At 36.1% G+C, this 25,319-nt stretch overlaps 1 protein-coding gene across 2 annotated transcripts in view; it reads right to left on the reverse strand.

Annotated features, from left to right (window-relative positions):
* Window positions 1-25,319, reverse strand: part of SHOC1 (shortage in chiasmata 1) — a 118,280-nt gene that overhangs the window by 55,511 nt on the left and 37,450 nt on the right. For both annotated transcript variants that reach the window (XM_077141940.1, XM_077141932.1), the window contains exons 9-15: window positions 23,483-23,584; window positions 22,262-22,394; window positions 18,047-18,141; window positions 14,297-14,539; window positions 12,016-12,420; window positions 9,074-9,202; window positions 7,976-8,152 (exon numbers count right to left, since the gene is read on the reverse strand). In XM_077141940.1, the coding sequence (XP_076998055.1) occupies window positions 7,976-8,152; window positions 9,074-9,202; window positions 12,016-12,420; window positions 14,297-14,539; window positions 18,047-18,141; window positions 22,262-22,394; window positions 23,483-23,584 (1,284 nt within the window). The remainder of the gene's footprint in view (window positions 1-7,975; window positions 8,153-9,073; window positions 9,203-12,015; window positions 12,421-14,296; window positions 14,540-18,046; window positions 18,142-22,261; window positions 22,395-23,482; window positions 23,585-25,319) is intronic.

Genomic DNA, 25,319 nt, shown 5'->3' on the forward strand with positions numbered 1-25,319 from the left:
AAGGTGCTATGTTCAGCAAATGTCAATCAGATCAAGTTGATTGACAGTGTTGTTCAAATCTACCATATCCCTTTTGATTTTCTGCCAAATTGTTCTATCAATCTTTGAGAGAAGTTTATGGAATTCTCTGACTATAATTATATATTTGTCTCTATCCTTGCAATTTTACTTCATGTATTTTATTTCTTTTTTGTTTTTATTAGTTTTTTTTTTTATCTTGTGCTTCATGTATTTTAAAGCTCTGTAATAGGTACATACACATTAAGGATTGTTTTATCTTCTTGATAAACTGACCCCTTTATCACTATGAAATGATCTTTTTTTTATCCCTTTGCTCTGAAATCTGCATGATAATCATATTGCTGCTATAGCTTTCTTTTGAAAACTGTTAGCATGGTACACCATTTCCTATCCTTTAACTTTGCATATGGATGTCCAGTTGTTCATTTGTTGAAAGGTCTAGTCTTTCTCCATTACAGTCCTCATTTTTGTAACTGATCACGTGGTCAAAGTTCATATTTATCACTACCTTATTCCACTACCCATTCCATGTTCCCTTTACCCTCAGCAAGCACTTCAGCTGGCCATGGTTCTTTGCCTGGTGGGGTGACCCAAACCTTCATTCCTCAAGTTTCAGAGCCATTGGTAGTCCTGCCTGGATTGCGTTGTTGCAGTTTTCCATTGATTTTAATCACAGGGCATGGTAGAACTAAAAGACGCCCCAGGATCTCCTATATTCCAAGAAAACTCTTCTTTACCTCCATTATATAGTTGCAGTCCTACTTCCTCCTGATAGGGTCAATCACCCCAGACAATAATGTAATCCCCTTCTTGGCTTGTTGATACAGTGGCATAAGTAGCCCAAAGTGACCAGGTGATAGTCTTAACTTTCAGTTCAGTGGAAGTATTGTTGTTTCTCCTGGAGGAAACACTCCCCGTTTTGGAACTAACTAACCAGCAGAGCTCAGGGTCTCAGGGACAGGAAGCAAAAATTTTCCTAGTGGATCACTAGGGGTAATAGTGAGTGTGGCTACTCCCATGTCCACCCCGTGGTTCCTGGACCCATGGATCCTGGCTACGGGAGAAACAGCACCATAGAGTGGACGCTGATTCAGAGCATACATAGCTTCCTGGAGAACATTACCCCAGCCTTTTAAGGTACTGCCACCTAGTTGGCACCGTAATTGAGTTTTCAAAAGGCCATTTCACTGTTCTATCAATCCAGCTGCCTCTGGATGATGGGGAACATGGTAAGACCAGAGAATTCCATGAGCATGTGCCCATTCCAGCACTTCATTTGCTGTGAAGTGTGTTCCCTGATCTGAAGCAATGCTATATGGAACACCATGATGATGGATAAGGCATTCTGTAAGCCATGGATGGTAGTTTTTGGCAGAAGCATTGCGTGCAGGGAAAGCAAAGCCATTATCCAGAGCATGTGTCTATTCCAGTTAGAACAAATTGCTGCCCCTTCCAAGAAGGGAGTGGTCCAATGTAATCAACTTGCCACCATGTAGCTGGCTGGTCACCTTGGGGAATGGTGCCATATTGGGGGCTGAGTGTGGGTCTCTGCTGCTGGCAGATTAGGCACTCAGCAGTGGCTGTAGCTAGGTCAGCCTTGGTGAGTGGAAGTCCATGTTGCTGAGCCCATGCATAACCTTCATCCCTAACACCATGACCACTTTGTTCAAGAGCCCATTGGGCAATGACAGGATTGCTGGGGAAAGAGGCTGACTGGTATCCACAGAACAGGTCATCTTATCCACTTGATTATTAAAATCTTCCTCTGCTGAAGTCACTCTCTGGTGTGCCTTCACATGGGACACAAATATCTTCATGTTTTTAGCCCACTCAGAAAGGTCTATCCACATACTTCTTCCCCAGACTTATTTGTCCCCAATTTTCCAAATATGTTCTTTCCGAGTCCCTGACCATCCAGCCAAACCATTAGCAACAGCCCATGAGTCAGTATACAAATACACCTCTGGCCAGTTTTCCTTCAAAGCAAAATGAACAACCAGGTGCACTGCTCGAAGTTCTGCCCACTGGGAGGATTTCCCCTCACCGCTGTCCTTCAAGGACACCCCAGAAAGGGGTTGTAATGCTGCAGCTGTCCACTTTCGGGTGTTACCTGCATATTGTGCCGAACCATCTGTAAACCAGGCCCGAGTTTTCTCTTTCTCGGTCAATTCGCTTTAAGGAACTCCCCAAGAGGCCATGGCTCTGGTCTGGGAAAGAGAAGGTAATGTGGCAGGAGTGGAAACAATGGGCATTTGGGCCACTTCTTCATGTAACTTACTTGTGCCTTCAGGACATACTCTGGCTGTATCTCATACATATCTTTTCCATTTTACAATAGAGCGCTGCTGCGCATGCCCAACTTTATGGCTTGGTGGGTCAGACAACACCCAGCTCATGATAGGCAACTCAGGTCTCATGGTAACTTGGTGGCCCATGGTTAAGCATTCAGTCTCTACTAAGGCCCAGTAGCAGGCCAAAAGCTGTTTCTCAAAAGGAGAATAGTTATCTGCAGCAGATGGTAAGGCTTTGCTCCAAAATCCTAAGGGTCTGTGTTGTGATTCTCCTATAGGGGCCTGCCAGATGCTCCAGACTGCATCTCTATTTGCCACTGACATTTCCAGCACCATTGGATCTGCTGGATCATACAGCCCAAGTGGCAGAGCAGCTTGTACAGCAGCCTGGACCTGTTGCAGAGCCTCCTCTTGTTCAGGTCCCCACTCAAAATTGGCAGCTGTTCTGATCACTCAATAAATGGACCGGAGTAGCACACCCAAATGAGGAATATGTTGTCGCCAAAATCCAAAAAGACCAACTAGGCATTGTGCCTCATTTTTGGTCATACGAGGGGCCAGATGCAGCAACTTATCCTTCACCTTAGAAGGGATATCTCGACATGCCCCACACCACTGGACACCTAGAAATTTCACTGAGGTGGAAGTCCCCTGTATTTTTGTTAGATTTATCTCCCACCCTCTGACACACAAGTGCCTTACCAGTAAATCTAGAGTAGTTGCTACTTCTTGCTCACTAGGTCCAATCAACATGATATCATTAATATAATGGACCAGTGTGATGTCTTGTGGGAGGGAGAAACGATCAAGGTCTCTGTGGACAAGATTATGACATAGGGCTGGAGAGCTGATATACCCCTGAGGTAGGACAGTGAAAGTATATTGCTGACCTTGCCAGCTGAAAGCAAACTGTTTCTGGTGGTCCTTACTAATAGCTATCAAGAAAAAAGCATTTGCCAGATCAATAGCTGCATATCAGGTACCAGGGGAGGTATTGATTTGCTCAAGCAATGATACCACATCTGGAACAGCAGCTGCAATTGGAGTTACCACCTAGTTGAGTTTATGATAATCCACTGTCATCCTCCAAGACCCATCTGTTTTCTGCACAGGCCAAATAGGAGAGTTGAATGGGGATGTGGTGGGAATCACCACCCATGCATCCTTCAAGTCCTTAAGAGTGGCAGTAATTTCTGCAATCCCTCTAGGAATCCAGTATTGTTTCTGATTTACTATTTTGCTTGGTAGGGACAGTTCTAGTGGCTTCCACTTGGCCTTTCCCACCATAATAGCCCTCACTGCATGAGTTAGAGAGCCAATGTGGGGATTCTACCAGTTGCTCAGTATTTATACCAATTATACATTCTGGAACTGGGGAAATAACTATAGGATGAGTCCAGGGGCCCACTGGACCCACTGCGAGATGGACCTGAGCTAAAACTCCATTGATCACCTGGCCTCCATAAGCCCCCACTCTGACTGGTGGTCCAGACTGAGGTGTTGGGTCCCCTGGAATTAATGTCACTTCTGAACCAATGTCTAATAATCTCCGAAATATCTGATCATTTCCTTTTCCCCAATGCACAGTTACCCTGATAAAAGGCAGTCGGAATCCTTGGGGAAGGCTTGGAGGAAGATTAACAGTATAAATTTTTGGCAGTGTAACAAGGTTCTCCCCCAAAGGGACCTGGCCTCCCTTTCATTCAAGGGGCTCTGAGTCTGTAAACTGTCTCAAGTCTGGAAATTGATTAAGGGGCCGTGACTCTGTGTTTTTGTAATTCAGGTTAGACTTCTGTTCACTTGACCTAGAACTCTTTTGTTTATACATCTAGAACAAGAATTTAGCAGACTGCCGTTCTATTGTATTTCTAGGTACCCTATGATTTACTAGCCAATGCCACAAATCTCTGAGTCAGATTATTTTGACTTTTGCTTTGAGTTTGCTGTCTATTATAATTGCCACATCCACCCTGTCTTTGACAATTAAGTGCTGCCATCTGGCTTCTGCCAACTTGGGGTCCAAACATCCCATATGTTTAAGATTCCCAGCTCAGTTACAGCAGTTACCACAGTAATATCTAACCTACAGAGAAGTGCAACTCTGAAACTCTTCAGGGATGATGGCACTAGTCTCACAAATTTATTTCTCACTGTTCTGGTTAAAGGTGCATCCTCTGGACATTCCTGGGGTGTAAGAGCAGGCTTTGCATGATAAATCCACTCTAACATTCCAATCTCTCTAAGCCTCTGGATCCCCTCATCTACATTATACCAGGGCAGTTCTGGCATTTCAACCTCAGGTAATATTGGCCACCTTTTGATCCATGTTTCAACCAATCATCCTCACAAACTGTTAATACCTTTTCTAACCGCTCGAGCTATAACACTGAATGCAGAATCTCTGTTTAGGGGGCCCATATCAATAAATTCAGCCTAATCCAGTCTTTTATTCCTTCCACCATTATCCCACACCCTTAAAATCCATTGCCACACATATTCCCCTGATTTCTATATAAATTGGAAAACTCACACAGTTCTTCTGGACTATAATGTACCTCCTCATGTGTGATACTTTGTACCTCACCTTTAGGGGCCTGTTGGGACTCTAGTCTAGTTATAGGTCTGGAAGAAATGAGGGGTGGTGGGGATGGTTCATGAAAAGAATCAGAAATATCTTCCAAGCCATTTGCTTCAGAGCATTCATTTGCAGTTTCATCTGGTGAAAGAGGATTAATTACTCTAGGGCTAATCTTTTCAGGAGGAGGTTGGGTGGTCAACTTCTCAAGGCAGGCTGGAGGTGGGGTGGTTACGTCCTCAGGGCAAACTATTACAGGGTTATCTAGAGAAGACTTAGCATGCTCTAGGGTTTCAACCTCACCCCCGACATCATTATCAATCCATATGTCACCATCCCATATTTCAGGGTCCCACTCCTTTCCAATCAATGCTCTCACTTTAATGGCAGACACCATGCAAGAATGAGATTTCAGTTTACATTGTAAAGTTGCTACTCTGACCATAAAATTCTGAGTCTGATTTTCAGAGATCTCAAGTCTACAGCTACAGGAAATAAGATTTTCCTTCAGGATGCTCATAGAAACATCTACATCTTTCAGACAGCGCTTAAGCTTCTCGTTTCAAGCCTTAAGCCCATCCCTTTCACCCCTTAATGTAGCCAGTGTATCTAAAAACAACGAACCAACATCTCTATACCTCTTATTTCTACAAAACTCTGTAAAGGTGTCAAAAACATTATTCCCCAGAGTCTGGCTTCGTACAAGCGAAGCATTAGGAGAATCAAATGATATTTTGACTATCTCTTTTGCCAACTCACTGCATGGATTGGGAGTGTCATTCTGATTATGGGAATCAGAGTCCTTAGTGTCTCTGAGTCCAGTCAGGGTAGAAAACCATTCATAAATACCCATTTTTAAGATTCTGTTTCTTAAGAACCACTCCTGGTACCAAGATGTATTAGTTAGGGTTCTCTAGATAAACATAATCAACAGGGAACACCCACAAATATAAAATTTATAAAAGTGTCTCACGTGACCCCGGGAATGCAGAGTCCAAAATCCAAAGGGCAGGCTGTGAAGCCGATGACTCCGATGGAGGGTCTGGATGAACTCCACAGGAGAGGCTCACCAGCCGAAGCAGAAATGGAATCTGTCTCTTCTGAATCCTCCTTAAAAGGCTTCCCATGCTTAGATTAAGCATCACTCATTGCAGAAGACACTCCCCTTTGGCTGATTACAAATGGAATCAGCTGTGGATGCAGCTGACGTGATCATGATCTAATTCTATGAAATGTCCTCACTGCAACAGACAGGCCAGCACTTGCCCAACCAGACAAACAGGTACCACAACTTGGCCAAGTTGACACATGACCCTGACCATGACATATCCTTATCTTTATTGCCTGAATGTAACATATCTTGTTTTCTCTGGTTGTTTCTACAATTTTCTTTTTATTACTAGTTTTGAGCATTTTGTTATGATGTGCCTTAGTGTGACTTTCTTCCAATATTTTTTTCTGTCTTTCCCTTTTCTCTCTTCTCTTCGAACTCCAATAACCAGATGTGAAGCTATTTGAAGTTGTCTCACAGTCTACTAATGCTCCTCTTTTCATTTGGATTACCTTATTTACCTGTATTTTATTTTGGATAATTTTTATTGCTATGCCTTCAAGTTCATTGATTTTTTTCCTACAATATGTAATCTGCCGCTAATACCATCTAGTGTATTTTTTTAATCTCAGATATTGTGATTTAGTCTCTAAAAGTTTGATTTGGGTCTTTTACATATCTCTAACAGTTAAAATACAGATATTATGTCCTTTAACAGAAATTGTAACATCTGCATCAGTTCTGGATTCATTTTGTTTATTCTCATTATGGATAGATGTTCCTGCCTCTGAATGCTAGGTAATCTTTCAGACACTGAATTTTACTTCGTTGGGTGATGGAAATTTTCGCATTTCTAAAAATCTTCTTGAGCTTTGTCTTCTTGAATAGTTGAGGTACTTGGAAACAGCTCATTTGGGTCTTACTTTTATGATTTTTTTTAGGTAGGTCTAAAGCAGTGCTAAGTCTAGGGCTCATTACTCCCCAAAACTGAGGCAAGACTTTCCCCAATATTCTAACCAATGCCCCGTGAATTACAAGTTTTTCCAACGTAGCTGGTGGGAACAGGTGTTATTCTCTGCCCTGTGTGAAGGCAGAGTATCATTTCCTCTAATCTCTTCAGATGGTTTGTTTCTCTGACCTTGGATATCCTCTCATATACATGCTCTGATCAGAATTCTGCTGAATTCTTGAGGGAGAGCCTCCGTAGAATCTCCAGGATTCTCTCTGTGAAGATCTTTGTCTTTTCTCTATTATGCCATCCTTTGAACCCTAGCTGCCCTGGTCTCCCCAGACTCTCAGTTCCATTTCCTTAACTCAGGGAGTTCACTGGTCTTTACCTCAGGTCCTCCCTGTGCCATGGTTTGGTAATTCTCAAGGTAATAAGATAGGACAATAGTAGAGCCTACCTCATTTATTTCCCATCTTTCAGGAATCAGTGTCCTTCATTGCCTGATGTCCTTCATTGCCTGATTCTAGTCTTAAAACTGGTTTCATGAATTTTGTCTGTGGTTTCTGTTCAGTTTTTGGCACTAAAAGAACAATCCTTTGGTACTAAATCATTACCTAGCCATATAGGTTACTGCAGAGTCAAAATACAAACACCATATTTTATTAATAGAGGATAGGGTAAACCCAGTCCCTATATTTCTTCTTGGCCAAAACCAAAAGTCCAGGATTGAATTTTAATTAATGTATTTTTTTACTCTCCCATCCCCTTTTCTTGGAGGGGAATGGATGAATAAGATGTTAATAATAATAGGATTATTTGGTTGTGCTGATAGGAATCTGTTAGGGAATATATGCCAATTAGAAGCCTGTCTAAGGAGCAATGCCACATGATATTTCTTATCTTTTTTTATTTACTTAGCTGATCCTCCAATATTGGTTTGGTGGATGCCACATGTTGAATTACAATTATGCCTTCATCATGCATGACTGTCTAATTTCTACATCTTCTATACTCAAGTTTTGCTAATTCAATATAATAATCCAAAAATATAAAGCCTTTTATATAAACTGACTTTTATTTTCACTCACCTTGGTGAATAATATCACTTATTACTTTTTCTTGTTCCTTTAAGAGGAATCTTGTTTGGTCAAAGATAACAGTGGCAAATTTCCAGTTAGCAGCAGGGACAGTACAGAAGCATACAAGTTTCTTTAAAATGGGAGTAGCTGCTGCTTCTAGGAGACAGTATGCTTGGCACTGGCTATCTGCAAAAATAAATGATTAAAGGCAGTGTTATAATGGTAAGTATCATATTCTCTTTTTGATAAACCAATTAAACATGCTACTACATAGAAATGTGAACTTCTATCTGAATTCTTTTTTGAGTTAAAAATCATGAGGTTGTTTTGAGGCTTATGTTAGGATACATATTTTAAATAGACTTGTAAAAACAAAAAAGCTATAGCTAGCATAATTTATGACTATCTTGCTTATAAGAAAGGATTTATTCAGTAACTAATTTGACGTGAAGAGCCATATAAAGAGGATCACATAATTTTTCCCTCTACAACTTCAATTCAAACAAATTTATAATAATGACAGAGTGCTTATAGTTTTCACTAGAATATCATTATCAAAAGATCTGCATGACCATTTAGGGATTACAAATAAAACTGAACCCAAACAATGAAAAGATATTTAAAAGCTAGGGTCATATTTCTTATTTTAGTAATGAGTGAGATGTTCCTAAGCAGGCTATATTTTTGGAGTACAAGAATATTTTTCTTTATAAGAGAATAAAAATGTTTAACCAATATAGGAATCAATAGTAACTTATTTACATCACCCTGATTGAGTGTAAAAGAATAGAGAGAGCAATACGGTTTCCCAGAATAGTCTGCATTTTGTTCTTCTCTGATGAATCTAGGGAAGCATCAATAGTTTTAAAGAAGTATGCTTAGAAGACTGTGGTAAGGCAATGGGTAGGGAAGAGGCATTGGATAAGGCATTCCAAGTATGGAATAACTTGAAAATAGGTATGGAAGGAAGAAGTGAAGGCAACTTTGAGCAGATATATTTCAAAAAAGTAAAGAAATTTACATGAAAAATGAAATATGTCCTAGATACTCAGGAAACGGCTTTTGAATTAAGTAAACCTGAATGTATTTTAAAATCATATATCATACCTGATGCTTGGATTTCAATAACATTATCTGCTCCCCCTTCCTGATTTATTTCCTCTAGTGTTTTATTAGTACAATTAAGAGGACTTTTTTCTTGAAGGGCCAGAGAACATTCCTCAGTATCTGGAAATTCTAATAAAAAAATTAATTCACATTGTTCAAGAGATCCTTAATGTTATTTTACTAAAATTTTTTAATCAAAAATATAATCACAATTGCTAAAATTCTTCTTTGAAATACATCAGTATTAAACTGAACAAGTATTTAGTGTTAATGGACCTAAGACTGTGCTGGGTAAGAAGCTGACAAGTATAACGGAAACAACTTTCAAATTTAGCATCAGACCAGTATTTCTATCTCAGTTCTGACACTAGCCTCAGTTTCCTCATAATTAAAAATACAAATACATATACCTACTTTTAATACTATTATAAGGATTAAATAAACACCAAGTATAGTTCTTGACATAAAGAAGGCACATACCGTACTACTTTACTTCTCTGAGCCTTTCCACATATGCTTCCTTCTGCTAAGAATTGTCTCTCCTCTGCCCCAAACCCTGTCTCCATCCTTTCTTAACTAGGCCATTTCTTGTCACTCATTCTTCAGGTTTCAGGCATCTTCTAAAAGAAACCTTATGTATCTGTTCACTCTACTTCCAGGCCAACAAAGTGCCTCTCCTTTTTGTTTCCTCAGTAATCTGTGCATATGTCTCTCCTGGCACTTATCACACTGTAGTGAAATTATCTGCCTGCATATCTAGTCTACTCCCATACACTGTATATTTTAAAAGTCAGAGAGAGTATCATATTTATCTCTAATATGGAATTTAGTGTCTGGCACAAGAGTATTCAATAAATATTAGTTTTTCCCCCTTTTTCCTAGTTATTATGGAGGATTAAAGATAGATATATAAACACATACATATACATATGAATAAGTCTAGCCACATTAACTGATAGTAATGCTATTCTTTCATAATATGATAAGAAAATAATTTTAGAAACTCATTACCAGCTTAAAACATTTTAATATATGAACTTATACATAGTTAAATACATAACAATGGAGTAAGTATTCTAAAGTAGATTAGTTTTGTTATTATTTTCAAATAATATTTCAATTAACCAAAAACAATTGGAATAGCATGATCAAATAATATTAATTAATGGGAGTTTTTGAGGGAGCCAAACAAATGGAACATTCTTACCTGAACCAACTGTAAAGCAAGATAAGAAGTAGAATGCATATCAAATATTAATTTGATTACTTGAATAATTACTAATAAAGGCTAAAATGGAGAATGGAGCTTAGTTTGAGGGTCAAATGAATCTGCTAAATAAACACCAGAATTAGATAACTAGTCCAGGCTTTGCTGGACTGGGTCAGGATTTCCCACAGTGAGGGAGGAAGTACTGCCCAGGAAAGATACATGACAGAGAGCAGAGGAGAATGACTGTTTCTTGTGGAAAATTCATTCTCACAAACTTATGCCCAATTTCTTCTTTCTAAATTTACCATTTGGATAATTCCTTTCACTTCCCCTGGATAGAATGCATAAAGGAGCAAAGAGGTCAGGAATGTAATACTAATTGAGGAAACCTAAGTATAGAAGCATTCCCTCCTAACATTAACATTCAATTAACAGTGATTTACATTATAACATTTTTTAGCAATAGTAATTGTTTGGTAAGCTAATGGCTATTTTCCCATAAGAAACAGGCTATTTTTTCTCCTTCCTTAAGGCTTTCTCTCATTTTTTGGTGTCAACATGTTCTATCACACGCCATAAGCACCAGTATGGCAATCAGAAAAGGATGTCAGTGACAATTTTTGAAGTGGTTTCTTTTTAACCCCAAATATAAATAAAAATGGAAAATACTAATAGATCTGAAAACAATAATAAATCTTTAAAAATTTCCTATTTTATATCACAGTAAAATAAACTGTATAATTTTCTCATTCTTTTATGTAGAAATTATGCTCTTAATTATAGTGCGAATATTGGATAGAAAGGTCTCAGTTACATAGAGAACTGTCTGTCACCCAGCAAGGTAAGTTATAAAGTGGTCATACTATTACATAAAAAGCAGTTTCATGGTGAACATATATAAACATAAAGAATCACAAAGTTCAAGAATCTTTAAATACTATTCTGCATTTTGTGGAATTGTTCACTGAAAAAATACACTGATTGACAAATTAATTTAATTTTAAGTAAACCTACAAAAAGCTGTCACATCTTTTGTAAAAGTATATGCGACATGACACTGATGTGCAAAGATCTTCTGTACAATGCCAGTATACAGGTTAGTAAGACCTAAGTATGCTATAAGTCTCACATGTAAATATTTGTGTATGTATTTCATCAGAGTAAATTATATCAAACGTATTCTAGAATGACAATTCTTTACCAGAAATGAAAGGCTATAACATTATTCTACATCTCATACGGTTATAAGGCATAAAACGATTACATCCTCAAACAGCAATTCTTTGGTAAGTTAAAAAAAGAGTAACAATCAATTAAATGGGCAAAGAAACTCCTTAAGTACACATTAAAATTAAGTTAAAATACTGAGATACAACTATCATCTAAGAGAAAAAAGAACAGCAGAATGATTAACAAAAGTTATTTAATAGTAATAGTATGAATCTGTATAATACTGTAATTTGTCATACTATGGCAGCAAGGAAATTTAACAAATAGTGGTTTTTATTACAAATTCAAATGTGCTTTTTAATTGTATGGAAAATACACATCTGTATCTATATATTTATATCTATCTCCATATATATCAAGAATCATGAACCAATGACATTTTCTTTGAATATGAAAAATAATTTTTTCTAGACGTTTTATTTCTTTGCCTTCTATAGTAAATTATGCATTTAGTCTTTGAAGCTATCGTATCCATGCCCAAAAATAGAGTTGAACTACTCACCATCACTATTTGTGACTTCAATCTTTGAGGAGCAAATTTTATATTTATTTCGTAGCATAATAAAGTCACTCAAAAGGTCCAAATCATTCTCCACTTTTTTACTGTGTTCAAAAGACGATTTTTCAATTCTTGAATAATGTGATTCTACAGATGGCTCTGTATAGTCAAGTTCAAAGTGATCCTTATTTTCTTTCTTTTGGGTTATTCCATGAATGAGTTCTGGATCATTCTTTGTTATGTCTTCTGCTACTGGTCTTTTAATAGAGATACATTTATCAGGGAAACACAGATCTGGTACTTCTTTTGTAACAGATGGGTTCTTTGGTGGAAGTGATAAATCATCATTTGTAGATTTTTCATTAATAAGTATAATAGGTGAAGAACAACTTTCATATTCTAGACATGCTGAAAATAGGAAATTAAAAACACAAATGATTTCTATGCTGAAATGAATTCTAAGGATAAAAATTCAATACCTCTTTTTCTTATTATAGGATATAGATTACCAAGCAAAGAAAGAATTTCAGAGAAGTTCTATTTTCCATAGGCTTATGATGAATCTTGTCTTGAACATAACATTTATTCCAAGAGGCAAAAACTACATATCAGACATGCCACAGACTGGTAGAAAAATACTTGCAATACGCACAAGTGACAAAGGACTGTATCCAAAATATATAAAGAATACTTATCACTTAATATTAAAAAGCAGCTCAAAAATTTAAAAACTGGTAAAAGATTTGAATAATAGTTCATATAAGAACATATATACATGATACAAGATGAATGAACCTTTGAACATGCTAAGTGAAAGAAGTCAGTCATGAAAAACAATATATTACATGATTTCTCTTATGTGAAATGTTCAAAATAGACAAATCTATAGAGGCAGAGACAGATTAGTGATTAACTAGGGCTGAAGGAATGGGGAAGGACAGCTAATGGGTAAAGAGTTTCTTTTTAGGATGATGAAACTATTCTAAAAGTGATTGTGGTGATAGTTGCACAACTCCGTGAATATATTAAAAACCTAATCCTTTTTTTTTTACGTGGGCAGGCAGGCACCAGGAACCGAACCCGGGTCTCCAGCATGGCAGGTGAGAACTCCACTACCGAGCCACTGTTGACCAAAACCTAATCTGTTTTAAAAGTTCTTATTCTAGAATGGATAACGATCTAGGTCTCAGGATACTGTGTGAATGTGGACTTGCTTGTTATAATTTGTTTATCTGTTCTCCTTCCAGTCACACTGAAAATCCTCAATGCCTTTTACCTTTGAAACAATTCTTGCTGATTAGAATTTTCACCCAGTTCCTAAGATGATGAATGTCATTTTAGATATCATGGTACAAAGCAGTCTACTTGATTACTTTTTACCCTATGAAGGGACAGATCTCAATTTAGGAAGGAGCTGAAGTAGTACAAATACTTTATGTCATTACCTGTATTATCAGTTTTATTATTACTACTATTACAATCTCTTTCTATTGTCCTCCCAACATATATAATAATTTCGATAATTATTTTTATTTATTTTTTTTTTTTGCATTGGCAGGCCCCGGGAATCGAATCTAGGTCTCCGGCATGGCAGGCGAGAATTCTGCCATTGAGCTACCATCGCACCACCCTCCATAATTCACTTTTAAATATACATATTACTCTATAGTAGGCTAAATTAAAACACTCCCAACTCCTTTAAAATCTAAGTTTCTTACTGCAAAAACTAATTTAAAAACAAAAAGATAAAAGTCAAGCTAAGTATGTTCCATTCATTATAAGACACTTGCTTTCTTAAATTATATCTAAGTTAATGCTAAATTATTGAACTTTTTCATAACAAAGGAAGAAATTCTATTATTGAAGAAAAATTACTAGATATTTCAAATGCTCAAAGTTCAGCTGTCAGGTCAAAAAATAAATTACTGCAAAATGCTGGTTTGCATCTAGGCTGATGTGAGCAAAAACTCAGTTAGCAATCAATCATTTGTAAATGGAAACAGTCACTTTAATTGAAAATGGCTGGATATCAATACTGAGACTGTAGAAGTTTAGGGTAGAAAATGATTTTAGAGATAAGTTAGTCAAACTTCTTTTTTTTTTAAGGAAGAAAGTGAGGTTTAGAGAGGTCCAAAGTCATCAATTCTGGCAGAACCTGAATGAATTTTGAATGTTGGAACTTAGTTAAGCTTTATTTTCCAAGTTACCTAGTGGTAACCCAATATCTAATATTTTCTCATTTGAAAAATGTTCACACAGCTGATAGTTACTATTATGTACTCACATTCAAACTGAAGCAATTTTGTAGGTGAAAATATTTCTATCTTTGTATCATTAGAAAGTAGATCATCATGACACAAATCTGTATTTAGATCTTCCAAAGTTTCTGTCATTATTATATTTAGTCCAGCTTGTTTCCACCATTCTGTCCTTAACGGATCAATCACAAGACTTTCTTCTTCAATAGAAAACATCTTTTTGAGATCTGTAACTGAAAATTGACTGGGAGGCTCTTGAGTTCTTGGCACTTAAAAAAAGAAAACCCAAAGAGCAAATAGAAGTAGTCCACAGGGCAAAAGAAACAGAAACATGATAATAGAACTACACTGGAAATTCCTTAACTTGAAATATATTGTTACATATTAGGAAAAAAAAAGCTGCATCTGAAATTTTATGTTCAAGGTACTAATACTTGGAAAAATAAAATACTGAATCACATAAATTATATTTTCGATCTTGTTGAGTTAAAATAATTTGTTGAGTTAAAATAATTCAATTTTTAGTAGGAGAAGAAACCATTATTTTCTTTGACCATTTTCAATTACTAAATTAATACATTTGATAATATTTTGAAGAATTAAGGAGAGATTTATTAAATCAGACATTCCAATTTATTTCATTATTATTATTTTTGGGGGGTTGCATGGCCTGGGAATCGAACCCAGGTCTCCTGCATGGAAGGCGAGCATTCTACCACTGAACCACTTGTGCACCCCTAGATGTTCCAATTTATTATAATGATCCTAAACAAAAAGATATATTTGATAAAATTTTATGATGATTATCATTTTAGATATTGTGTTACAGAGCTTTCTCTATGCTTAGTTTTCTACTCGAAATAGAGACAAATCTTAATTTATGAAGGAATTGAAGTAGTCAACTACTTGATATTACATGTATTATCAGTTTTAATTATGCTATTATTATAATAAGCATCAATCCATACATTTTGAATTGAAACATTTGAATTTTGTACTCACATTCAAACTGAAGCAATTTTGTAGGTGGAAATATTTCTACATTTGAATTTTGAAACCAGTGGTGCTTTTTATATTAATATAACAATAACAAGGAAGGTGTGATATCAATAATAGTTATTATTTACTAAATGACACCTGGCACTGTGCTACATGTTTTATATGAATTATTTTCAATTTATCCCTAAAATAATCCTATGAAATAGACATTTTAGCAGCTTTATTAAGATATAACTCACATGCAAAAAACTGAACATATTTAAAGTGAACCCCTTGATAATTTCGACATATATATACATCATGAAGTCATTACCACAATCAAGATAATGAACATATCCATCACCCGCCAAAGTTTCTTTATGGCAAGAAACTTTTTTTTTCTTTTATAACTCTCTTCTACCTCTCCTCATTCTCCCAATACTGTTTCACCATTCTTTCAGACACTTGAGATTAGTTTGCATTTTCTATAATTTTATATAAATGGCATTATATATGAACTATTTTTTTTTTGGCTTGGCTCCTTTTATTTAGGAGAATTATTTTGAGCATCACCCATGTGATTTTGTGTATCAGTAGTAGATTCTTTTCTTATGGATATAATTGTTGATTCACATGCAGTTGTAAGAAATAACTCAGAGCAATCCATTGTAAATTTGACCAGTTTCATCCAATGTTAACAGTTCAAAAAACCATAGTATATTATAACTAGGATATTGACATTGATATAATCCACAGATCTTATTTCAATTTCTGAAGATTTACTTGTACTCTTTTGTGTATGTGTATGTGTGTATATTAAGTTCTATGCAGGTGATAAATCTGTGTAGGTCTGTTCATGTATTCACCACCACAGTCAAGATATTGAACAGTTCTAACACCACAATGATCCCACTTAGTTGGTTTTAACCATAACCAACTCCCTCCTTCCCAGCCCCTATGTCTCCAACCCCTGGCAACCAGTAATCTGTTCTCCATTTGTAAAACTTTATCATTTCAAAGATGTTATATGATTGAATAGTTCATTCCTTTTTCTTGGTATTAAATTATTCCATTATATATGGTTTGTTTATCCATTTACATGTTGTGTTTATCAACAGTGCACTCTTTTTTTTTATGGAGATAACTGTAGATGGACATTCCAGGTTTAGGTTCTTAAATAAACTGCAATGCAAATTCATATATAAGTCTTTGCATGGACAAATCACATATTTATACCTTAATCCCTCATGTCTTTTAACCTTTCATGTTTTTCATCTCTGTTTCTCTGACTTAGATTCTGAATAATTTCTTCAAATCTATCTTTAAGTTAACTAATTCTCTTTTCAGCTGTGCCCAATACGCTATTAAACCAAACCACTGTTTTTAATTAATTTTTTAATTGCTAAAAGATTTAGACAAAAGAGCTTTGGCGAATCTGCTTGTTCTCTTGTCCCTTGTTCATATTTTCTCTTTTTGCTTAAAATATATAGTATACTGTATCCAATAATTCCAATATTTGGTTTCATTTTGATGTCTCTTATTTCTGCTGGCTGTCACTTGATGGTGCCTATATATTTTGTGATTTTTGTCCATTAATACATGTTTCTTTGAACTTTGTGAGAATTCTCTGAAGCTAAATAGGTTGAAGTTACATTCCTCTAGAAGAATTTGCATTTTTTTTCCTACATTCTTGGTAGTATTGTCAACTTGGGACCACTTTATATTAAATTGCTACCTGATTTTCAAATCATATCGGTAGTTTGAATTCAGACTATAATCTGGCATGATGGAGGGCTTCTGCTTAAATATTTAGGGGAGATTTTTTTTTCTTACCCTCTCTTCAAACACCAAGACAAAAACAGGCAAATTTATTCATTATCCCCTTATATGCGGTGGCCTATTTTTTGTTCTTGTTTTGATAGTATAGTTTGTTTGACTCCAATTTTATATAGGGGTTCTCCTAATAGACTTTCTCACCTAGAACAGGTTTTAGGTTTATTTCTTGATCCTACAACCATGTGGATATCACAGAGAAGCTCAAGGTCTCCAGGGTTTAGCAGAAACTTTCAGACTGAAAACCAGCTTTAGTGTTCTCCTGCCTTATAGAGTTCCCAGTTTCACTTTGTTTTTGGCCTCCAAATACAAATCAGTGATTCATTTAAAGAAGTTTTAAAAGAATACTTTATCCAAAGCCCCATTCCTATGATGAAATAGTTCAGAATACGGAAAAGAGTTTAATATACTCAATCACTGAATATTTATGTGAAATTTATCTTTAACTATAAATTTTGTTAAACCATAAAAATAAATTTTGTTCAAATGTTTCTAAATAGCCTCTCTGGAAAGCTCAGGAAATCAAGATTCAAAGTTTTTTTTTTTTTGGCATGGTTAGGCTCTGGAAATTGAACCCAGGTCTCTGGCATGGCAGGCAAGAATTCTGCCACTGAGCCAGCATTGCACTGCCAAAGACTCAATTTTAACATGAGCTAGGTGGGATATATATTTTTTTCACAATTAACAAGTTTGGAAATTCAAACTAACTGCATGATATAGTTTTACACATCACCTACATTTTTTCCCTATAAATAAGAATTACCCCCAAAATTAGCAAGTCAAAATCTTGTCACATACTCCTACCTTTAGCAGTATAAGCCTTCTGGCAGCTATCTGGGTATCTTAGCTTAGCAATGTTATCTATTCTGTATTAAATGGCCAAAGAAAAAGACATCCCATAGTTCTACTGACTGTACCCTTTCACTAAATTTTCTATTTAGCGTTCAAAACCAATTAATCTTTACCTGTAAGCAAATATGATTTCAAAGAGCTTCTGCAACTTTCTAATTGCCATACCACCCACTCTTTGTTAGCTGATTCTTCAGCCGTAAGCAAACTCCTGAAAAAGAAGAGGAAAAATTTAATATATTTATAATATTGAACCTTTTTTGTATATTAAAATTTTGTTTTAGGAAAGTATTTTTCGAAGTATTTTTACACTTGGATTCAAGTGAAATTAACTCTACTGTTGTAAATTTGTAACTAAATTAAGAGAATTCTTTAGACCAAATTTCAAATATTTATTCTCATTCCCTGGGAAGGTTAGGTAATCTGTTGGCTGCTCAATTGCTCTTGCTTGCCTATAACTTCTTGCCATTCCTACCTTCCTCACTGGAACCTGGAGACAGAAGGGGCTGAAATGGGAACATGTTAGCACTTTCCTCCATAAACTGTGCCAGCATCAAATCTATGAGCCATTCAAAATAAAAATACAATCTACGGAAAATTACTGTGCTTAACTTTTGTAAGAAATTGCTGTCCCCAAGTCCATTCTAAATAGAAATTCTGGAGCCCCTACTGGCAGGGGATCAAAATTATGAAGTATTTTGTCTTGCTCTATCTTCTCCAGGAATCCCAGAGTTTAGTTTGAGTCCATCAGTCCTGGTGTATGTGTGAGTGAGTGATGCTGTTTCTTTGTATGTTTGTGTGTCTTTCAAGTGTGTCTTTCAAGTAGTGGGGGAATAAAGGAGAGAATTACACATGATAATTGGTGCAAATCACAGCTTGTCAATAGCTATGATGATACTAGCCTTAGTAGGGAAAAGACCATTAATTCACAAAACCTTAATCTGTGCCCTAAGCTTCCTATTCTTCCTAAGTGAAAATTGATTATATTCTATTTCTCTGTTTATGTGGAACCTTTGTGAGCATGCTAAGTACTGCTAGTTAAATTGTCAGTCCAGGACAGTAGAAATCTAAGTTTTATATCTGACCTTCCAATTTGCCTACATAATACAAAAATCTGGGCACATAGTGGCAAAATTTGAGAATCTAAACAATTCCTGAACTTTAAAAAGGCCCCTTTAACAACCAGACACCTAGATTGTAAGCAATTAGTTTAAAGTGAGACAAAGGGGAATTATTTAGGTAAGTTATGTCCAATAGGAGACCAGAATACAGGCAAATATTCTCACTCTAAATGGAGCTTTCTGAAGACATGGCTGGATTTGATATATTCCTTGGTATATGTAAAATCATGTTCACAGCTCAATAATCATTTGCTATGAAAATAAGGTCTTATGCCATATAGACTTCCTTTTAATACTAAAATTTAGCTTAGAGTCCTACATATGGTAAATTTAACTGAGCTTATTGGTTATTTCCAGCCAAAATGCTGTTTTCTGAAATAAAATTCAGGGCCATCTAATGGTTTGAATCTCTTATGAACCCCAGATAAGCCATGTCCTTTAATCCTCATTCAATATTGCTGGGTGGGAGCTTTTTTTATTGTTCCCATGGAGATGTGATCCTCCCAAGTGTGGGTGGTAACTTTTGATTAGATGGTTTGCATGGAGGTGAGTCTCCACCCATTCAAGGTGGGGTTGCTTACTGGAGCCCTTTAAGAGGGAACCATTTTGGAAAAAGCTTGAGAGCCCATGCACCCAGAGACCTTTGGAGATGAAGAAGGAAAACAACCCTGGAGGAGCTTCATGAAATAAGAAGCCTGGAGAGAAAGCTAGCAGATGTTGCCATGTTGGCCATATGCTTTTCTAGTTGAGGGAGAAATCCTGAACTGCATTGGTATTTCTTGAATGAAGGTAACTGCTTGGTGCCTTAATTTGGACATTTTCATAGTCTTGCCTTAATTTGGGCATTTTCACAGCCTTAAAACTATAAACTCGCAACTTAATAAATTCCTTTTTAAAAAGCCATTCTGTTTCTTTTTTTAAAAGCCATAATGTGCTGGTATATCACATTCTGGCAGCTTGCAAACTGGAACAGGCCATAAAATTAAGTTAAATTTACAATAACATATATTTTTATTTTTTCTCTTCTGCATTTTAAAAAATTTTAGCAGTTTTCCCATTGTTTGTGATTTCACACTTGAGATCAAAATTCATTTTTAAAATAAGGATTTTTAAGAATTTATATTCACAAACCAAATAGAAGTGATTTATCTTTTACTGGTGAATGTGGTAGTGCTGAAACAACTTCTTTTCACATTGTCTCAAATGGCTCTAGAACCATTAGCTTATTTAAAAGTTATTTTTTTCTAACTTTGCCAAATAATAATGCATTAGATAGGACTTATTAAATTTTTGAGTTATAATAGTAAAGGTAAGTAATTTCTGTGATTAAAAAACTTGTTATAATTTAAATAGATACTTTTTTTGGGGTGCATGGTCTGAGAATAGAACCTGGGTCTCCCACATGAAAGGCAGGCACTCTAATCATTGAACTACCCATGCATCCTTAAATAAATACTTTTAATGTTAGATTGAAATGCAAGACTATTCTAGTTTCTAATTGCCAATCTGCTCTAACAGGTGGATTAGGGTATGTGGAGTAAATAAAAGTGTAAAATAAGCAGGACAACAGAGAGCACATGTGTTGTAAATAAACATCTTGCACCTCAGCAAGGGTACTGAGTGTATAATTTTCTACACTTATCCCATGTTATTCTTAGGGCTCAAATCTGATATGGGCATCCCTAACTCATGGTGAAATTCTTTATAGCATAGATTTTTACCCTAAATGCAAGTAGTTATCAGCTTGAAGATGAAGCTTGGGGCCTTCAAGGCCAGGCTCCTCTGTCTTATGCTGTGTCACCTTCCTAAAACTATCTATAGAAGCCTGAACAATCAGTCATGCATTCCAGAGCTTTGGCTCCAGTCACTCTCAGCTGTCCAACAGCACTGTCCTTTGGGTAATCAGCCAAAGATAACTAAAAACTCAAAAACCAATAGAAAGCAACCAATTTCCACTCCTGGAATAACTCATTACAAACTTTTAGACTTTTCTGTAACTTTTCCTGCACTGGTTATGTTCCTAGTTTTTCAACTTCTATATGAAGCAGAGAATTCTTAGGGGGGGCGCGATTAACATAGCCTAGAAACCATTACATTACATGTATGCAACATGCTAAAAGATATCAACCAAAGCTAACCCAGGCTCTGTCAGAGGGCAAGGAAGTTCATCTATTAACATCTGCAATTTTGTCTCCTTGTCTTCAAACTAGAACACAATGACCCAACCCTGCCATATCAACTCTGAGAACACTATAGACCATTTTGTCCAATAACATCAGAGTATTGGACAGATTTGTGAATCAAAACCTGATTCAACATATCTGCTTCCCCAGGACCAAGACCACATTGACAGAGGTAAACAAGGTCAGCAGATGTCCTCTGCTGAGGGTGGGATATGAATCCTGGTACCTATAGGGAAGCAAATTGGCCAGAATCTGAATATCAACCACTATCCATACCCCTCTGTGACCTTTTACTATTCTTGGCCAGACACCTATGATAAATCTTCTAGAAGACCTCATAACAACTATTTGAGGTAATTATTATTATTATCCCAATATTATAAACAAGGAAACCAAGGTACAGAGCAATTAACTTCACACAGCTTCTAAATGATAGAGCCAAAAGTCTTGCTCTAGTTCAGTGCTCTTGACTACTAAATTTCTTTTCATAGCAGTGAGTGAGTGTTCAATAGAGGCAGTGCAGTTGGCAAGTATCCAGTGGCAGTGTTGAGAGCAGATTGTTCTTATGTCAGGATCTTTTCAAATCTCAAGTTATTTAATTTGGGGGGGGGTAGGGTTGGGAGTGCATGATCCGTGAATAAAACCAGGGTCTCCCACATGGAAGGCAAGTACTTTACCACTGAACCACCTGTGCACCCATGAAGTTATTTAATTTTAATGGTAATAAATTCACATTCAAAATACTAATCTCCTACCCATGTTCCCAGTTCCCCAATTCCCCTCTGGATACAACAAACATTATTTGTTTCTTGTGTGATCTCCTATATTACTCTATGCACATAAAAACAAATACAGAAAATGTAAATACATGTGCATATATCCCCTTTCATTGCTTATTATAGACACTGTTCTATCTCTTACTTTTTTCACAGTAGGTACCTGTGAAACTGCCTTTATCTGAAAATATTTATTTAAAGACTGCTTGTTCTGAATTGCACCTTGGGTTCTTACCATGATTTTTACTTACATTTTACAAACAGGAGAAAGCGGAAATGTCTGAAGTCCTGAACATAATGAATTCACTGAAGAATGATGGCTTGTTAGGCATCGAGGAATTAATGGCATTTCTAACTCTTTTGAAAAATGTGGGTTGTTGAAAACTAAAATTAAAATATCAATATTACATAAACACTGAACAAAATTAAGCATAATTTAGATATTTTGTAAACAACTATTATGTTTGATCATTCAGTTACAACAAAACTATTTCAGCAAAAAGAAATTTGGGTTACTTCAGACACAAAATAACTGTTTTAAATTTCCAGCTATATAAGGAATTGCCTATATATCACATGGTATCTTTGCTGTGATAGTGATTTTAAAAAACTGCACTGACAACTAAAATTTATTGAGCTTACTCTATATAAGACAATGTTCAAAGTGCTTTATGTGTAATCATGCATTTAATTCCTGTGTCAACCTTATGAGAAAGTACTATTTTTAAGTTCTTATTAGATATTGGTGATATTAATCAAATGGTATTAATAGAAAGGATTCTTCATCTTAATGAATCTAGTGCAGAGTTATATGTTCATTTGGTCGGCTTGAAAAACCGGTCCTCATTTATCCACACTGACTAGTGTGACTCTATCACTTTCAGAAATAAAGCAGAAAACTTCCCTAACAGATGATCAATCTGATCCAATTATATACATAACTAAATAACAGTTTCATTCACATAGTTAAAAAAGCAACACTGTATGGCAGTACATTGAAACAAAAGATGACTTTGAAACTCCAATGTTTTAGAATCATAACAGTAAAACAATAATGAAACAGAGAATGATAGGATAACTTTGAGGGATTAAAAAGTTAAATTTTAAACAAGTGTAAAAAAGTCAGTGAGATGGCCAATACTCAGATAAATACAACATTTATGTTTACTGAGCTACAAAATATTATGACATTTCTACTTTTACTGTTAATACTACTTCCTATATTCTTCTTCCCCAAGCTTTGTAACTTCTCTCTACATATTCAGTTTTAGTGCTGGCAGGATTCTGAGTTAATGATAATAACAAATATAAAGGAGCAGATAAGAGAATAAGAAATGATAAGTTGGACTGCGATAATCAAAGTTTAAACATGAAAACTGCCTTATGATAAACTATATATATGAATGTATTCTATTTTTACATTATATATAGGTAGCCCCTGGGAAACTCAATGATTTATTCAAAATTTGTACCTAGTTCCTTGCACTCTGCTTCATACTGGCTTTGAACGGTCACAATCTCTGTTGATTTGCATTTTAAATCCTCAATACCAATCCCATGTTGGGTAGTAAGATCTGAAAGAAAAGGAAGAAACTCTACAAAACTCAGCAAAACTACCAATAAATTAGTTGATTTTTAAAAAATATTTTTATTGAGAAATCTTCATACACATACATTCCATACATGCTATACAATCAATGGCTTAAAATAGCATCACATAGTTGTGTATTCATCACCATGATCATTTTTTAGAATATTTGCATCGGTCCAGAAACAAAAAGAAAATAGAAAAAACTCATACATACCATACACCTTATCCCTCCCTCTTACTGACCACTACTATTTCCCTCTACCCAATTTGTTTTACTCTTTGTGCCCCCTATTATTTATTTATCCATATTTTTTACTCATCTGTCCATACCCTGATAAAAGGAGAATCAGACACCTGGTTTTCACAATCACAAAGTCACACTGTAAAAGTTTTATCTTTATACAATCATTTTCAAGAATCAAGGCTACTGGAAAACAGCTCAACAGTTTCAGGTACTTCCTTCCAGCCACTCCAATACACTATAAACTAAAAAGGGATATCTATATAATGCATAAGAATAACCTCCAGGATACCCTCACGACTCTGTTTGAAATCTCTCAGCCACTGAAACTTTATTTTGTCTTATTTCTCTCTTCCCTGTTTTGGTCAAGAAGGCTTTCTCAATCCCTTGATGCTGGGTCCCAGCTCATCCTGGGATTTCTGTCCCACACTGCAAGGGAGATTTACACCCCTGCATGTCATGTCCCACATAGGAGGGAGGGCAGTGAGTTCACGTGCCGAGTTGGCTTAGAGAGAGAGGCCACATCTGAGCAACAATCTGGGGGTTGCTTTTACGTCTGATTTTAAGTAGGCTTAGCCTATCTTTTGCAGGTATAAGTTTCATAGGGACAAATCCCAAGACTGAGGGCTTGGCCTATTGATTTGGTTGCCCTCATGGCTTGTAAGAATATCAGAAATTCTCCAAATGGCAAAGTTGAATTTTTCCTCCTTTCTCCCCAGTCCCCAAGGGGACTTTACAAATATTTCTTTCTTCACTGCCTAAAATACTCTGGATATATTGGGGCATCACAGCAACCTACACAAAGCAACAAAGTCTCACACCCTATTCAAGTTTCCATCTACTTGTGGTGGTCAAGTAAATTGACCGTACAAGTTAAATTAGGAAATGCACTACCCCAAATATAAATTCTGCACCCAACAAACATCTCTCCCTTTAGTCTCACACAGAATTTGAAGTTTTAAAATATTGACGATATCCTTTACCCTGTATTCTGATATAACTTAGTCCTATTCAGATTAGCTTCATTCCTACCTCTGCTCGAAGTCTGATCACTTTTTCAAGTTTTAGACTGTTCCTATATGGGGTACTGTTGATTTTCATAGGTTCAGAGGGCTAACTCTGAGTCTTAGGTGTCACATAAATACCTGAAGTTTCTAGGAACAGGCAGGTTATATACAAACAGCTCAGGATCTCAGAATATAGAATTAACAGTTACAATTTGTGAATATATGTGACTGCTGTAAGAGCTTACAATCTAAGACCCGTTACAATAGGCCCTGACCTGATAACCCATGTACGTGACTTCAGTTCACCAAGTTTTTATATTATTGATTGAGGCATGATAATATTTGTGTTTTTGTTCCACTCAGTAGTCCACTGTATGTATACACCACAGTTCCCCCTTCCATTACTCAGTTATTGTACCCTTAGGCCACCTCCATCCATTGTGGATCCAGAATACTGCGGCCATAGATGC

This window comes from Tamandua tetradactyla, chromosome 2, assembly GCF_023851605.1.
Source record: "Tamandua tetradactyla isolate mTamTet1 chromosome 2, mTamTet1.pri, whole genome shotgun sequence".
Classification (NCBI taxonomy): domain Eukaryota; kingdom Metazoa; phylum Chordata; class Mammalia; order Pilosa; family Myrmecophagidae; genus Tamandua; species Tamandua tetradactyla.